At 42.9% G+C, this 17,413-nt stretch overlaps 1 protein-coding gene across 1 annotated transcript in view; it reads left to right on the forward strand.

Annotated features, from left to right (window-relative positions):
• The window catches only part of DRC1 (dynein regulatory complex subunit 1), a 34,214-nt gene that overhangs the window by 3,901 nt on the left and 12,900 nt on the right, over nt 1-17,413 (forward strand). The window contains exons 2-7 of the mRNA XM_012803708.2: nt 365-477; nt 2,958-3,141; nt 5,433-5,570; nt 6,888-6,974; nt 8,299-8,421; nt 15,708-15,847. Coding sequence (XP_012659162.1) covers nt 365-477; nt 2,958-3,141; nt 5,433-5,570; nt 6,888-6,974; nt 8,299-8,421; nt 15,708-15,847 — 785 coding nt within the window. The remainder of the gene's footprint in view (nt 1-364; nt 478-2,957; nt 3,142-5,432; nt 5,571-6,887; nt 6,975-8,298; nt 8,422-15,707; nt 15,848-17,413) is intronic.

The following is a 17,413-nucleotide window of genomic DNA, read 5'->3' on the forward strand; positions in this document are numbered from 1 at the left end:
CTGGTAGAGCGCTGTGGTGTCACAGCTCACAGCAAACTCAAACTCTTAGGCTCAAGCAATTCTCTTGCCTCAGCCTCCAAGTAGCTGGGACTACAGGTGCCCGCCACAATGCCCGGCTATTTTTTGTTATAGTTGTCATTGTTGGTTAGCTGGCTGGGCCTGGTTCGAACCTGCCAGCCTCAGTGTATGTGGCATAACCACGGTGCTGGGGGTGCTGAGGCTACTCTCAGAAGTCTTAAAGTGGGCGTTGATACCAGCTTGAATGGGTAGAAGAGCTAGATCGTTGTGCAAAATGTTTCTAACTGTATAAATTCTTTACGAAGTGTTCTAACTTTATATATTCTTATTCTTTTTTTTTTTTTAGAAATTGGCCAAACTTCTGCTTTGTGGCACTGAGTTGGTGACAAATATCCAGGTGGCCACAGATACCAGAGAGATCAACAGGAGAGTGGAAGAAGAGGAAATAAAGCGTCAGAGGTAAGGAGTACATGGCTCTGCAGCCTGGTGGCCATGAAGGGAATGTCCTCTCTGGGGCCCTAAATTCTCTCAGATCATTGGAAAGTGACTTTGTCCAACTTAGGCTAGAAGAATCTCCTTCCTGCCTTTGTGACTCCTCCCTCCCTGCCTTTCCCCCTCCTGCCTTTCCTTCGAATGTGTCAGCATTACATTGCTGCTGTGTACCAAGCTGTGTATACAAAAGGACTGAAATGGTAGCCTCTGCTTGTAACATTCACAGTCTAGTTGAGGTAGATATGGAAACATCCAACCATAATTTGTGGTAAAATAAAGGTACGTGTAAAGAGTTGTAGCAACACACAGGAAAAGGCCTTTCATTCTCTCTGCAGAGATTAGAGAAAACTTCCCAGGCAGGGTGACAGTGAGGCCACACTGGGAATGGCATGGTAGACAGGATGCATGCGGGTGGGGGCAGAGGAAGAGATGAAGCTGAGAAGGTGACTGACTGAGCATTCATGGTTTAAACTGATCAGAATGACCAGGGCCACAAACCTCTCAGTGTTATGTTAAAGATAGTAGTGTATTAAAAAATATTAAAGGCTCCTTGCCTAGAAGGATGGAGGATACGAAGGATCACAGAAACCCGTGCCACACCCTCAGCTCCAGTCCTCGCTCAGCAGGCAGGCTGCTTTGCACACCCATCTTCCCAGGTCCCAGGTTCTGCAACAGGGAGCCTAAGCTCTTTTGAAGGATTAAATTTCTTTGGTTTGTACACAGAAATGGAATGACAGCAGGGACAGAGGTCCGAATTTAAACCGCTACTTTGGGTTTAGAAGAGCAATGACTTGACCACTTTAGCTCATCTCACCATATACCCAGTACAGGGTTGATCAGCATTATTTTTAGTTGTTAAGCGTAAGTAGTTCCCTTATTAGCAACTTTACCAGCTCTACCAGTATTTAACTGGTGACTTTACTCTCCAGACTTCCACTGCCTGCATGGTTGAACCAGGAGCTGTGCTGGCTGATTCCCAGCGGTGTTGGCTTGTGAAAGGCTGTGAATGGAGGACGTGCTGAGGAGTTAGGCTTCATTCTACAGCCTTGATGAAAATATTGAAGGTCTTAAACGGCAGAATTACAAGATGTGTTTTTGAAAGATGACCTGATGGCTATTTTTCATTTCCTGAAGTAAAGAAATCAATTAGATCATTATATGTATTATGTGCCCTAGCTGGGTGGGATGGGGAGTGGGAAAGGGAAAGAGAGGATGGCATGATGTTTAAACTGTGATTCTTGTCCCTAAGGGATCTGCGCTGTTATTTGGAGACACTCTTATAGAATTCCAGACTGTTAATGTAGGAGAGGGTCTCTGGCAAATCTCCCGGCTCTGTTCTCTACAGGGGCTTCCAGCTCAGCTCTCGGGCTGCCCTTCAACCCCATCCTACACTCAGCATGCCCCATCACAGAGCTTCTTTGGAATTTACAGAAAAGGCATCCTTATTTTTCATTACTCATAGTGGAGTTTCCCTATTTGTACATTCCACTAGTCATTTATTGATTACTTAGCGAGGAGGAGCCAGACACGTAATGTCATATTGCTAATAAAAAATTAATAATTTAAGTAACTACCATGCCGAGCACCTGTGCAGGTCATCATCTAATCTCATCCTTCCACCAGCTGCACGTCAGAGGGGACACTTTCATCCTCTCCATTCTACAGATGAAAAAAATGAGGCTGACAGAGGTTAAGAAACTTGGTCAAGGCTGAGATTCTGTTAGTAGCAAAGTCAGGACTTGAACACAAGTTGTGTGACTCTTCCTACCAAGTGTTTTAACTATCCTGTCATCATCCTACTCAGAAGGATGTGACCGAAGAACTCATTTTTCTCCCTTTTTGGTTAAAAACAATACAAATTTGTCTTAACAATTCTAAAGATCAGAAGTCCAAAATCAGTGTCTGTGGGCTAAAGTCAAGGTGAGGGGGAGAGCTACATTCCTTCTGAAGGCTTTTGGGAGAATCTGCTCTTTGACTCTTCTGGGTTTTAGAATTTGCCTGTGCTCCTTGGCTCATGACTCCTTCCTTCATCTCTCAAGCTACCAGCATAGCATCTTCCAAGCTCTGTCTCTTTGCTTCCATCATCATGTCTCCTTTTCTGCTTCTGACACTCCTGCTTCCCTTTTCTAAGTGTCCTTGTGATTACATTGGGCCCACCAGAATTATCCAGTATAATCTCTCCTCAGTGGACACTTGATCTTTGTGTGTGTGTATGTGTGTATAGGCTACTGTTGATCTGTTTTTGCAATGTGTCACTCTATTTACTTGGTCTAAGGTAAGTTAAGTATTAAACTAAAAAGATTTTTCTCAGTATTTAGTTTGGTTTGGAGTAGGTGTGCCGGAGAGAAGTGTCTGGTGCCTGGGGCCTGTCTTACAGACTTTTACGGAAGCCAGCATCTGGAGTACAGTTGGCATGACTGGCATCGCTGGCATGTTTGTGTTTGCAGAATTGAGAAGCTAGAGAATGAAGTTAAGACAAGCCAGGACAAGTTCGACGAAATTACCGCAAAGTGGGAAGAGGGCAAACAGAAGAAAATCCCCCAGGACCTGTGGGAGATGCTCAACTCTCAGCAGCTGCACTGTGCTGGGCTGATAGAGGATAAGAACAAGCTTATCAGCGAGTTACAGCAGGCAAGAGCCGGGCCCTCTGCCCCAGACACGTGGGGTCTGGCTGGGGGGTCTAACTGGGTTACTGGTGTGCTGGATATTTTCTGAATGGAATAATATGGAAGACTTTTACTTCATTACTTAGGATGCTGCACAACTTGAATGGTAAACTTTAAAATAACTTTTTTTTTTTATTATGGTAAAAAAATAACATTAAATTTACTATCTTTTTCTGGTTGTTTGTTTTTGGTTTTTTGAGACAGAGTCTCACTATGTTGCCCTGGGTAGAGTGCTGTAGCATCACAGCTCATAGCAACCTCCAACTCTCCAACTCTTGGGCTTAAGTGATTCTCTTGCCTCAGCCTCCCAGTAGCTGGGACTATAGGCGCCTGCCACAATGCCTGGCTGTTTTTTGGTTGCAGTTGTCGTTATTGCTTAGCAGGCCTGGGCTGGGTTCAAACCCACCACCCTAGGTGTATGTGACCGGTGCCCTGCCGACTGAGCTATGAGCACCGCCTTTTTGTTGTTATTGTTTAGACAGAGTCTCACTCTGTTGCCTTGGGTAGAGGACTGTGGTGTCATAGCTAACAGCAACCTCTAACTCTTGGGCTTGAGCAAACTTCTTGCCTCAGGCTCTTGAGCAGCTGGGACTACAGGCTCCTGCCACCATGCTGGGATGGTTTTTCTATTTTTAGTAGAAACTAGGGATGGGGTCTCCATCTTGCTCAGGCTGGTCTCAAACTCCTGAGCTCCATGATCCACCTGCCTTGACCTCCCAGAGTGTTAGCATTACAGGTATGAGTCACCATGCTGGGCCGAATTTCTTCTTTTTTAAAGCTGAACATTCTATTGTGTGTATATAGCGCATTTTCTTTATCCATTTTTTTTTTTTGAGACAGATATTCACTTTGTCGCCCTCAGTAAAGTGCTGTGGCATCACAGCTCACAGCAACCTCATACTCTTGGGCTGAAGAGATTCTCTTCAACCTCCCTAGTAGCTGGGACTATAGGCGCTTGCCACAATGCCTGGCTATTTTTAGAGGCAGGGTCTTGCTCTTGTTCAGGCTGATCCTGAATCCGTTCTGCTCAGGCAATCCACCTGCCTCAGCCTCCCAGAGTGCTAGGATTACAGGTGTGAGCCACCGTGTTGACATGTACCATGACTATATGCATTTTTATAGCAAATTTCAGATTTTTTTTTTATTGAATGGTAACTATGTACATTAATGCACTTCTGGGGTACAGTGTGGGGTTTTCACACACCGAAACACTTCCATCAAACTGGTTAACATAGTCTTCATGTCACTTTCTTAGTTATTATTTCAAACGTTCACATTCTACTCCTAGAAAGATTCACTTGTACCCTTGTAAGACAAACCTCAGAAGTGATCCCTTCAATACAAATTTCAGATTTTATGTTCTTTTTTTTTTTTGAGACAGAGTCTCAAGTTGTCACCCTCAATAGAATGCTGTGGCATCACAGCTCACAGCAACCTCAGACTCTTTGGCTTAAGTGATTCTCTTGCCTCAGCCTCCCAAGTAGCCAGGACTACAGGTGCCTGCCACAATGCCCCACTGTTTTTTGGATGTAGTTGTCACTGTTGTTTGGCAGGCTGGATTCGAACTCGCCACTCTGGTGTATGTGACTGGTGCCCTAGCCGCTTAAGGAGCTATAGGAACCAAGCCAGATTTTATGTTCTTCCTTTTTTTTTTTTTCTGAGATAGAGTCTCAAGTTGTTGCCCTGGGTAGTGTGCCGTGGTGTCACAGCTCACAGCAACCTCCAGCTCTTGGGCTTAGGTGATTCTCTTGCCTCAGCCTCCCAAGTAGCTGGGACTACGGGCACCCACCATGACACCTGGCTATTTTTTTGTTGCAGTTTGGCCAGGGCCGGGTTTGAACCCTCCACCCTCGGTATATGGGGCTGGCACCCTACTCACTGAGCCACAGACGTTCTTAATTAAGGAATGGAACTTAGTCTGCAGTAGATATGTTCCCATGGTGGAACAAGAACATTATTTGTTCAGTGGGACTTCTAGGCTTTCCCAGAGCCTGCAGGGAGATTTGCTGCAAGTGATAATTGCAGGGTTTGATCCTGGGCACTGGTTCAGAGCTTTGTCCTGAGCTGGCCTATTTCACTCTATGCATTTGTGCTTTCCCCCGGGTCTTCTTAAACTCTTCTGAAATCATTTTCTCTTTGTACAGTTTTAAGTCCTAGTGTTTGAAGATTCTGGTGAGAGGGGTCCAGGGACGGTGGGCTTGGCACCTCTTGCTTCCGTTTTAGTTTATGACCAACCTTTTACATGTTCTTTTCTAGGAGTTAAAAACAAAGGATGACCAGTATGTGAAGGATTTGAAGAGACAATCAGATGACATCTGCCTGCTTCTAGAGAGGATGGAAGAACAAGTGAAGAATGTAATGAAAACCTTTCGCCAGGAGCTCCATCACATTGAGGTAATGAGGTGTGAAAAGACCTGCTTTCTGCACTTGGGAGGGTTGAGGTCTGGGTCTGCCCTAATGAGCTGATGAAGTCCTAGGTGTCCCTGTCCTCTGATTTCCATTTTTTATTTTTATTATTTTACTTTTTTTTTTGAAACAGAGTTTCCTATATTGTCCTCAATAGAGTGCCAGGGCATCATAGCTCACAGCAACCTTAAACTCTTGGGCTTAAGCAATTCTCTTGCCTCAGTCTCTCAAGTAGCTGAGACTACAGGCAACCACCACAATACCTGGCTATTTTTGTTGTCATTGATGTTGTTATTGTTGTTCTAGTTGTCACTGTTTAGCAGGCCTGGGCTGGGTTTGAACCTGTCAGCTCCAGTGTATGTGGCCGGCGCCCTAAGCACTGAACTACAGGTGTCGAGCCTGTCTTCTGATTTCTGATTCTGCTCTGGGGTTTCATTAATTTATTTACTCATTCATTCACTCAACTCAATAAATATTCATCAGATATCTGCTTTATGCCAGACACTGTCCCAGGGGCTGGAGATGCAGCTGTGAACAAAACAAAGTTCCTGATGGAGCTTATATTCTAGTGGGAGAGTATTTGACAATAAACAAATACATTACTCAATATATTGATGTAATTTGACGGATGATAACAAGTGCTTTGAAGAGAGTAAGACAGGCAAGAGGATGAGCAGTAAAAGAGGGAGGTTAGTCTTCCATAACCTAAGGTGTATGTGAGCCATCCATTTGTTTCTTCTTGGCATTTGGGGGAGGTCATGATGAAGGACAGCACCAAACAGAATTCAAGAAGCAGTACTTTGAATCTGAATGAAACATTAAAGATTGAGACTGAGATTTAGTCCTTTCTAAGAGGGAAGAGAGCCAGGAGGGTGGGGACCTCTGTGGATTATTGGAGACTCATTGTTGTGTTCCTAGTCCTTACAAGCTGCTTGCTGCCTTTGCTTCATGGGAACCCCAATCAGGGCAATGTGCCATCTCTAGTTGTGATTGAATGACGTGCCAGGATTTGCCCTGTGACTGCTGACAAGGGCCCTGGCCTCCCCCCCAGTGTCCTGCCTCTTATAATGACTAAGCCATGGCACTATTGGCGCATTTCTCTCTGCGTTCAGATGTCATAATTGCCATGTAACTGCTTCTGTAGCCATTTGGTCACATGAAACTTGGCAAGTCTGCAACTGGATTTGACTGCATCAGTGTGGTTGGTGACATGGCCCTTGTGCATTTATCTAAAAGTTCTCTGATACTGGTGGGACCTGCCCAATCAAAACAGACACAAGAAACCTTTTTCCTTCTTGCTCGTAGAAAGCATTTGAAGTGGAACGACAGGAGCTACTGACCAATAATAAGAAGAAATGGGAGCGGGCACTGCAGGCTCACAATGCCAAAGAGGTAAAGGGAGGCAGACAGGGGGAGGGTGTCAAGAGTGACCAGTGGGATATGGGGTGATTTCTACCGTGTCTGAATTTGCTAGCCTTTCTGTGCCTCGAGTAGAGTTGCCATGCCTCACTGCCGCACCTCGTGGCTGATCAGTGTGGCCTTGCAGGTGGGAGCTGTCTCTATGGGGGTGATGTGTCACCACCTAGGCAGCTTGCTGTGGTTTCTGTGGTCTTGTCACTTCCTCCTTTGTTTCCTGGGTAGCTACCCTAGCCATGAATAGTCTTGGCCTAAGATGTTTTAATACACATTTTTAAAAGGTGTGGGATTATCATTTTATTTCAGAGACATAAAGAACAAAGAAGTGATTCTGGTGGACTTTTTTAGGAACATAAACATCTCATTTCAGGATCTGTGCTTCATTTTTCTTTTTGTTTCTCTTCTTTTCCTTTCTCTTTCTTTCTTTCTTTCTTTCTTTCATTTTTCCTTTTTCTTTTCTTTTCTCTCTCTCTTTTTGGAGATAGTTTCATTTTGTTGCCCCAGGCTGGGGTGCAGTGGTGCCATCATAGTTTACAGCAACCTCAAACTCCTAGGCTCAAGTAGTTCTCCTACCTCAGTCTCCTGAAAAGCTGGGACCACAGGCAAAATGCCACCATGCCTGGCTATTTTTTTTCTATTTTTAGTAGAAGTGGAGTCTTGTTCTTGCTTAGGCTGGTCTTGAAATTCTGACTTCAAGAAATCCTCCCATTTTGCCCACCCAGAGTGCCAGGAATATAGGCATGAGCCACTGTGCCTGGCCATGTGCTTAATTTCTTTTTCTTTTTCTTTTTTTTTTTTTTTTTGAGACAGAGCCTTACTTTGTCTCCCTTGGTAGAGTGCCGTGGTGTCATAGCTCACAACAACCTCCAACTCTTGGGCTTAAGCAATTCTCTTGCCTCAGCCTCCTGAGTAGCAGGGATTACAGGCACATGCCATGATGCCCGGCTATTTTTTGTTGCAATTCTCATTGCTGTTTTTTAGGTGGCTGGAGCTGGGTTCAAACCTGCCACCCTCAGTATATGGGGCCGGCACCTTACTCACTGAGCCACAGGCACTACCCATGTGCTTAATTTCTTAATGAAGCCATCCTCTTTGAGTTTCTGGGGTAAGGACCCCATTAAGCAATATAAGCCATGGCCCAAGAATTCAAAGCTAGGGGCATTCAAGAGTTCTGAAAACCACCAGATTCTCAGCAGAGTCATGAAACCCTCCATGGTGTCATGCGTCTCAGGCCATCTGTAGGGACTGAGTTGGGGCAGGGATGGTCCCTAACTTTTCCTTTATCTTTTTGTGCCTTTAGTTGGAGTATCTCATGAACCGCATTAAGAAAGTAGAGGACTACGAGAGGGAGCTAAACAGGCAGAGGATCTGGGATTGCGAAGAGTATAACATGATCAAGATCAAGCTGGAGCAGGATGTGCAGGTGCAGTCATTTCTCCTCACTAAGGCTTCTGGGTGGCAGAGCAGATGGCAAATATCCATGAATGTTTCCTCTTTAGCGACTAAGTGTCCTAGTCTAGAATTAACAAATATTTGTTATCTGCTTTCTTTTAAATGATCAAATCTAAAGGACGATATCCATGTATAGGAAATACATGGAGGAATGCTTTCTTTAAGAAACCAGTGGAGAACTGCCAAGATGCTACAGGGGTCTGGAGACCATGGCATGTGAGGAATCTCTGAGAGAATTATGCCTTTTACTCTGCTGAATGGAAACCGTCCCTAGAGCAAATTAGCTGCATCAGAGGGCCCAAGCTAGGGACCTCTACTGCTAATAACAGCAACCATCTGATGAGCATGTACCCTATTCTAGGCACTTAACAAATAGTATCTCTAATGTTTATAGTAACATGGAAGGGAGAATAGCATTGTATACATCTGGAAACTGAAGCTCAGAATTAAGGCTGCATATCTAGTATATGGGTAAACCCTGGATTCAAACCCAGTCTGGCTGAAAAGCCTGAATCCGTCTCCTTATTCCAATCAGCCCCCTAACTGATGTTTGGAAATCATAGGAAGGTAGATTTTGACTCACCATCAGAAAGAACCTTATTATAGCTAAAACATCCAATATTCAACAAACGGACCTTTCATGAAACAAAGGGTCCTTTATCTCAAAGTATGCAAAAGCTGAGTGATTGTCTGTCTTAAAGGATTCTTGCAGTAGTAGGAGAAGACTTTCTGGTAATTGCATCTGAAGATTCAAGCACAGTGTATTCATTTCAGTCTCTATGTAGAAAACGGTGTTGGATTAAGACTTTTCCACAAGCTGTTGGTAGAATTTCAGTTCTTAGTCTTCCTGTAACTTTACATCGTGAGAATAAATCAAAACTCCATAGATTAAGAATATATTTGCCAGTCTTGACAATTTCCCCAGGTCCTTCTCATAGTAATGTCATGGAAATGAGACTGACAGAAGAATACAAGTCTGCAAGAGAGTGCCACTACTTCCGTGGGCTATGATTTTACAGAAATTGGCTATGGTGAAGCTTTCTAAATTAATCTTGGCTGTATGATAATTTATGTGACAAAACCATGTACTTAGGGCTCTAACAGTGAGATATATGGAACTTTGTGTTCTTAGTGTGATGTTCAAACACCTGAATGAAGTCTAAAATTCTAGGACCTGGTGAGATGATGGGGTAGAGATATGGGGATAGGCAGAGGGAGAGAAGGAGACCTGGGAGACCTGGCTGTCCTGACTGCCCCCGTCCAGATGGGCTGATAGTGGCATGTGTGGATGTGGGAGGCTGGTAGGTGGAGGCACTCAGAGTGGAAAGGGGGTGCATCTCCTTCGCATTTACAGTTTTTCCCCACGCTAGACAGAACCTGAGAGCACTGTACCACTTTCTACACTTCAAGTGGAAGAAAACTCATTGAATTGGGGACTAGCCATATGGCAACATGTAGGATATTTTAGGAGACTGGACTTTATCATCGTACCCTTCCATTTGACATTCAAGTCAAATGTCGTTGATTTGTATCAAGAAGATACAGCATGTAGCTCAACATGCAATTTGCTCTTCCCAACTAATCCGTAGCACTGTATCAGTTCTAAAATATGGAATTAAAAATCCTTGCAAAGCACAAGAACAGTAAGAATCAATGCACGCAGATTTGGTTTGATGAGTAAAGTATGAGAAGTAAAAAATAGACTATCTACTGTTCCAGTGTTTCCTGCCAGTAAAAGTAACATTATTTATGACTGGATCAAAGAGAAGGTGAAAAACAGTACGCATTCAAGTGGGATTTCACCACTCAAAATTAAATTGCTAGAAACATTTACTTCTTGATGCAGGAAGCAAATGTTCTTTATTTTAAAAACTCCCATGCTCATTTAAAATTGTAACATGGTTCAGTTCCACTTTAGGAGGTATTACCTTTAACATCAGAATATTAATCATAAAAAATTAAATTGTCTAACAAATATTGTTAACCTGCATTATGCAAAGTACAGAGAAAAACAAGATATAGTCCCTGCCTTCAAGCTCTATAATCTATTGAACTTGAGTGTTGGGGCAGAAGTGGGGAGCAAGAGTGTGGGCCCCAGGGGGAATTGGCAGCCCTGCAGTTCCAACAGGGGATACTTCAAGCCCAGCCCGGGCTCAAGAATAAGCAGGCCAGTGGGATCAGCTGAGAAGGCCAAAGAGAAAGGCTGTTTTAAATTTCCATCTGCTGGGGCATTGATGGCAGCTTCTTTTCCTGAGCCTGTTGGCAGGAGATGGCACCCAAAAGAAACTGTGGAAAAGCTCAAGTTGCTCCAGGAAAAAGAGAGGAAGGTGTGACCGACACCTGTGGTACTTTTTAACATTGAATGTTTGTGGCAGGTTAGATTGTAATCTTTATGAATGATTCCTAGAGCCCAAACATCATGTTTTGCATTTGTCTTGGGAACATAAAGTGCAACTTGGAAAAATATCTTTGGATACTAAGCACATTTAACAAAATCAATTACAGTTTTAAAACCATTTTCAATGTCTGACAATCAAGGATTACTATTATTTAGACTAAAGCCTGAGATCATTAGTAGGATCATCGGTATTAAAATTATCATGAGCATAAAGTATGAAAACAATGATGAGTAGCATAGATCAGGTCATTCCCACTGTATGTGGACTCTACTCTAAGAGACATAAGAGTGTCAATAGTCCTGGAAGTTTATTGACCACTCTGCCCATGTGTCCCAAGTGGCATAATAAACAGGAGGCCAGCAGGAGGTTGGTAGAGATGGTGGCCCATGGCACCTGTTGTGTGGCTAAACCAGGCATTAGTCCCCTAGGTACACACTTTATCAAAAAATGGGAGCACATTTTTCTACAAGAGGAAATAGAAGCAGCTAATAAATATTCAAACACACGTGCAAACAAAGGAATGTGAGTTAAAATGACAGGGTTTTTTTGCCTATAAAATTAGCACATCTAAATTCTTTCAGATTACAAAGAAAAAGATAATGACCAAATTAGTTCACTATAGAGTTCTGTGAACTGTGTTCAGCTAGGTCAGATGCTAGAAGTGCTTTCATAGAGCTAACAGAAAGAGTGATATCTGTGATATTTTTTCCTTTCAAGATAAAATTATATTATGTAGGAAAAAATACATGGCTCATTTACATAGTTATTATGCAAGAATCTGCCTTTAAGAATAAGCTTCGTCTAAGAGTTCATGTGGGAGAGCTGACATTTATAGCTCACATACTCTTGTGTGTTGTAAAAATTAAACCACTCTGGCCATTTGAGTGTGGGAAATACTGTCTTCGGGATAGAGGTGCACTACAAAGCTACAAGAGGAAGGCAGACTCCCTGGAAATCACCGAGCATGCAGGCATTCCGGGTCTCAGGGCTCCTGCCTTTGTCAGTTCCAGGGAAGACTGGAGCAGCCACTTGTCATGGTCCCAGATCCAGAGCAGCTCTGGAGACCCTCCTTTTCTGTGAGTGTTCCTACTTTCTCACACTGTTACTGTCCAACACGGAGCTTTTTTAACGGACTTTTGTGCTGGACCATTCACATTGGAAAGAAAAACCAATGGCCCCTCTCATGCCAGCTTATGTGTATTTGATTTGTATTCTGATCCCCAGTACACTCAGTTGTCACCAGGGCTGGTTGTATTCGAAGCAGCAAGGCTGGTTTTACTTGAAGAATAGGGGTAGAGATCACTGTACCTTTGCAGCAAGAACTGCTGAGAGTCCCTTTCTCTGGTTGACACTCAGGGCCATGAGGGGACAGGCCGAGAGCAACTCAGCCTGGGACCCTACAGATAATTGCACTTGAAATGAGGCTGCACTGTGAGGGCCCCACAGGGCTCTGTAGAATATTGTTCAAGTCAGAAATCTCAAAATTAAGTCATGATCATGGCCAGGAAGACTCAGGTATAGATCCCCTCAGCTCCCTGCTCCACCCCAAGAACCTTGCCCAAGGGTGAAGCCTGCTCTGAACAATTGAACCAAGCTGACTGGGTGTGGTGGGGTGGGTACTCGCAACCACAGTCAGTGCGAGTACAAACCACAGGTTGCTTTTTGTAAAATACTTTATAGAGAACTTTTGACCTAGTCATTTCACTTCTAAGAATCTACCTTAAAGAAATAAAATACCCTGAGATTTTCATACATGTTTTATCCTAGCATTATTTTATAATAATGCAAATTACCAAAACGATATAAAATAGAACTGTAGGGAAATGGTAAAATGTTTTGACATGATAAATACATAAATAATTCATGTGTGATAAAATAGTGTAATGTAGGAAAGTATTATGCACCATTAAAATAATGTTGCTAAAACTTTACTAATAGGGAAAATTCTTATTATGGTATTAAGGGAGAAAAGTAGCATATAGAATTGTAGACACAGTCCGATCACAACTGTGTAAAGAACCCTGGAGGGAGATGTGGCAACGTGTTAGCAGAAGTAGCCTCTGGTGCTGGAATTATGGGTACTTGTTTCTCCCTCTTTTCCAATGCCATCTCTTTTTTCATTTGTTGTACTTTCCACATTTTCTAAAATGAGCTAATATTGCTTTTGCACTCAGGAGAAGTTTTTTACAAAAAGTATGTAAGTAGAAAAGGTAAAAAGATTGCTTAAAAGGTAGAAAAATTGAGAGGCAGAATTAGTCATGATCCCAGCGACCAATATGGTTGTCCTTTTACTCTCTGTTGAAGAATAACTATTATAGTTCTGAAGTATATGACATTCAAATACTCAGCTCATAACAGAGATTTAAAATCTCTGCTATAGTTACTAGAATACACCTGACTGACTCCCTGTTGCAACATGGGGATCACTGCATTTCACACGGAACGTGGAAATGATGTGCCTCCTGACCTGATGATGTGTCACCACCTTTGTCCTCCTTGTGGATGACCCAAAGGGGGGCTGTCCTAGCTGCTTGGGATCACATCTTCTGCTGATTGCTCGACAAGCATCTGTGGCCTTGTGGAGGGAGGCAGGAGGCTTTAGAGCATCATATGTAGCTGATTTATCAAGCTCTTTTACGCTTCTCTGCCTTCTCCATTCTGCATTGCACTCCAGAGAGGTAAAACACGCCGGCCTCTGTGTCCACCTTGCCTCTCTCTGGTCTGTTCTTCACAAGCAGTCAGAGTGATCTGTCTACAGTGCCTGGACTGGTCACTTTCCTCCCCTGCTTACCAGTTGGAGTGGCCCTCCACTGACTTCAGGATAGGGCTTAAAGCGTCCAGCTTGGCAGGCTCTGTGGCTGGCAGCCCCTTCCTTGATGTTCCTTGCCAAGTGCCTCACACTCTTAAGGTGACCAGATGTCCCACTTTTGGCGGAACAGTCCTGATTTTTAACAATTTGTCCCATGTCCCACAGTGTTTTAAAAAAGTCCCAATTTTTGGAAAGAATGCACGACAAGCTAGGGAATGGTGGGAGAACGGGAAGGGAATGTACGGTTTTCAGCTGCCATGTGGCTATTTCACCAGGATATGAGCTTTATATTATTTTTGTTAATTTTATAATATTAAACTTTAATAATAACAAATAATTCCTGATTATCAAGAACTGCTTATCAAAGTTCACACGGTTGATCAGTTGTTAGAATTCGACCACCATTGTTTGGACTTAATGAACAATGGCATTTTTTGGCATTGGCAACCATGAAAACATTTTGTAACTGTCTCTCAGATGATACACATCATATGGTGTGCTAGTGCTAGTTAAACAAGTGATGTCAACAAATCAGCTATCCAGATAATTTAGGTAAGTAATTTATTTATTTATTTTGCGAATTTAGCAGACAGTACTTGTATTATTTATATTTTATAGTGGCGGCAAAAAGTCTAGCACCGGCCTTGAAAGTGACATGACTTACAAGGTATCATTATTAAAAAAATATATTGATAAGGCAAAGGTTAAATCTTGGGCATCAGCAAAAATCACAATAGAGAACAAATGGTTAGAAATATTTCATCATTTTGAAACAAACCATGTTCCATACAATAATGCATTAAAAATTGTGGGATACGTGCTGTCCTTACCCGGAACTAATGCTGCAACTAAACGCGTTTTTTCCTATGGTAAATAAAGCGTGGACATAAGAAAAATCACAATTAAGTGTTGAGACTTTGAAAGCCATTTTATGTGTGAAATATAATTTAACAAATTCTTGTGAAAAATGTCATGACCTTTTAAACAACGACAGCAATCTACTAAAAAAAAATTCACTCAAATGAGAAATATGCGAAAGAATAAAATAATACTATACATAATATTTTAATGTATTTTATTTGTAAATTGTACTTATGTTAAAATTTAAAAAATATATTACAATACTATTTTTGCATTCTATGAAAATTTTTGTTGCTCCATATAGACCAAATTTTTAATTAAGATCCCCCCTCCCCAGTGGTGTCCCGCTTTATCAATGTTAAAATCTGGTCACCTTATCTAAATTGCTTGTGGCTTCCCTGAAGCACCCGCCTGTCTCTGGCCTCTGAGCCTCCACGTGTGCCGTTTCCTCTCTCTAGAGTCTCTACTATCAGGTGTCACCTACTTTTATTCTTGAGGTCTCAGGTGGCCATGCTAATGCCATCTTCTCAGGGACATCTTCCCTGGTCCTTTCCTTAAGCTCAGAGCAGCCTGTGCTTACCTGCCTTGCTTCTGATCACTAGTACTTATTTATATGTCTGTCTCCTAGACAGCGCAGGACTGGGCGTGTCTTTCCCCACAGCACCCTGAAAAGTGTCTGACATGTGGTAGGCACTCAGTATATACAGTATTTGCCAAACAAATGTGTCCAGCTAATGGAAATCCAAAGGTAAAGACAACCGTGTGTCCTCCTTTAAATGAACATGGGTTGCTGAACACTAACATGGCCATGTGGTAACGTCAAAAAGGGGAAATTTCAAGTTTTTGTGACAATATTAACTTTTATGCAGCTTTTAGTGGGGCTGCTTGTGTCTTTAAGGGGTCTTATGCAAGGTACTGAATTTTGTTGGACTTGAAGGCTCTGTGATCTAATTTCTTAGGCTTTAGTATGCAGCTTTAACTTGCAGGTGATTAGTATTTTATCCATTTGGCCTTTAATTTGCCTCTATGATAAATTTTCCAAGAACTGGTGGAGGCACTGGCCTTAAGGTTCCTCTGACATGACTTGAACAAACTTTATCAGGGGCCCTCAGCCACAACAAATTATACTAAGGCTAATTAGCACACACACATACACACACACACACACATATATATATTTTACTTTAGATTCTTGAGCAACAGCTTCAGCAGATGAAGGCAACTTATCAGCTAAACCAAGAGAAGTTAGAGTACAACTTCCAGGTGCTGAAGAAGAGAGACGAAGAGAGCACAGTGATCAAATCCCAGCAGAAGAGGAGGATTAACCGGTAGGCTGGCGTGCACGTCACCCTTCTTCTGGGCCCTCCTGTGCTGAGAACAGGGATGAGTATGCACTTTTCTGAAGGGGTAGAAGCTGCAAAAACTATAATGAACTCTCATGAAAAGAGTTTTTTGAAAAAGTTAACATATTCAAGTGGTTCTACCCTTTCCCCACAAGGAAAAGAAAATCTAGCAAAACACCATTCTCCGACCTCTCATGTGTCCTGCTCCTCTTTCCCATCACCATTGTTTGCTTCTTCCAGAAATTCTTCACGCATATGCAAGCATGTACAAGTAAACATTCTTATCCCCCCTCCACTTTTACACAAGTGGTGGCATTTTATGCACACCGTTCTGTGTCTTAAAGACCTTTCATACCAGCTCCCAGGGAGGGTTCACATGGTTTCTCACGCTGTTCAGTACTCTGCCGCATAGACATGCTGCCGACAGACATGCAGATGACTTCTCTTTTGCCATTGCAAATCCTACCAACGTGAGTGCCCCTGGCAGTGTGCTGGTCTGTTTTTGTGTGGATACTGTGGCTCATTAGAACTTACCACTTGTCTCCTTCCTTCCATATCTTCAACTTTTCTTCCTTTAAGAATTATCTCCTGAGTGCCAGACCATTGTGCTAGGCTCTGACCATTGCACTAGGACCAGAGTAGAATAAAAAATCTCATTTAGGGGCTGAGTGCAGTAGCTCACACCTGTAATCCTAGCACTTTGGGAGGCCAAGGCAGGGGGATTGCTTGAGCTCACAAGTTCGAGACCAGAAAAACTGAGGTGAGAGGATTGCTTGAGCCTGAGTTGGAGGTCGCTGGGAGCTATGATGCTGTGGCACTCTACCCAGGGCAACAGCTTGAAACTCTGTCTCAAAAAACAAACAAACAAAAAACCTATCTCCTTTAAAGGACACAAAATTGAAGATTTCCCCCAAAGTCCAAATAACCTCTTATTATTTATGAATTGTTCCATTTGTAGGTTGATTATACACTGTGGACAAATGTTGGGTATACAGAGAAATACTAGGTGACCTTTTCATAGTTACTTATAAAAGAAACTAATACGGAGTAAATAAGCCAGTATTTTAAGCCTGATTGTCTGGGAGCTGAGGGAAGTTAGGAGATAATATGGGAAATCTCACATATGCATTCTACCATTAACAGACAGGCGAATATCCCAGAGGGACACAAAACCAATGCATTGAAGAGTTAGTTATAGGGGAAAGCTTCCCCAGGCAGTGAAATAGAGAAGGGGACAGGGATATGGGGAGGCAGAACGGAAGAGACTCCAAGTAGACAGTGTTGGTAGCTGGGAATGGTCAGTCTGAAGGCAGGAGGTAAGACTCAGAAAGTTAGGCTTGGTGTGTGTGGCTCAAGTGGCTAAGGCGCCAGCCACATACACCTAAGGTGGTGAGTTCGAATCCAGCCTGGGCCCACCAAACAACGATGATGGCTGCAACCAAAAAAATAGCCAGGCATTGTGGCGGGTGCCTGTGGTCCCAGCTACTTGGGAGGCTGCAGCAGGAGACTTGCTTGAGCCCAGGAGTTGGCAGGTGCTGAAGAAGAGAGACG

The sequence above is a fragment of the Otolemur garnettii genome, unplaced genomic scaffold, assembly GCF_000181295.1.
Source record: "Otolemur garnettii isolate 467f Iridium unplaced genomic scaffold, OtoGar3 scaffold00022, whole genome shotgun sequence".
NCBI classification, from domain to species: Eukaryota; Metazoa; Chordata; class Mammalia; order Primates; family Galagidae; genus Otolemur; species Otolemur garnettii.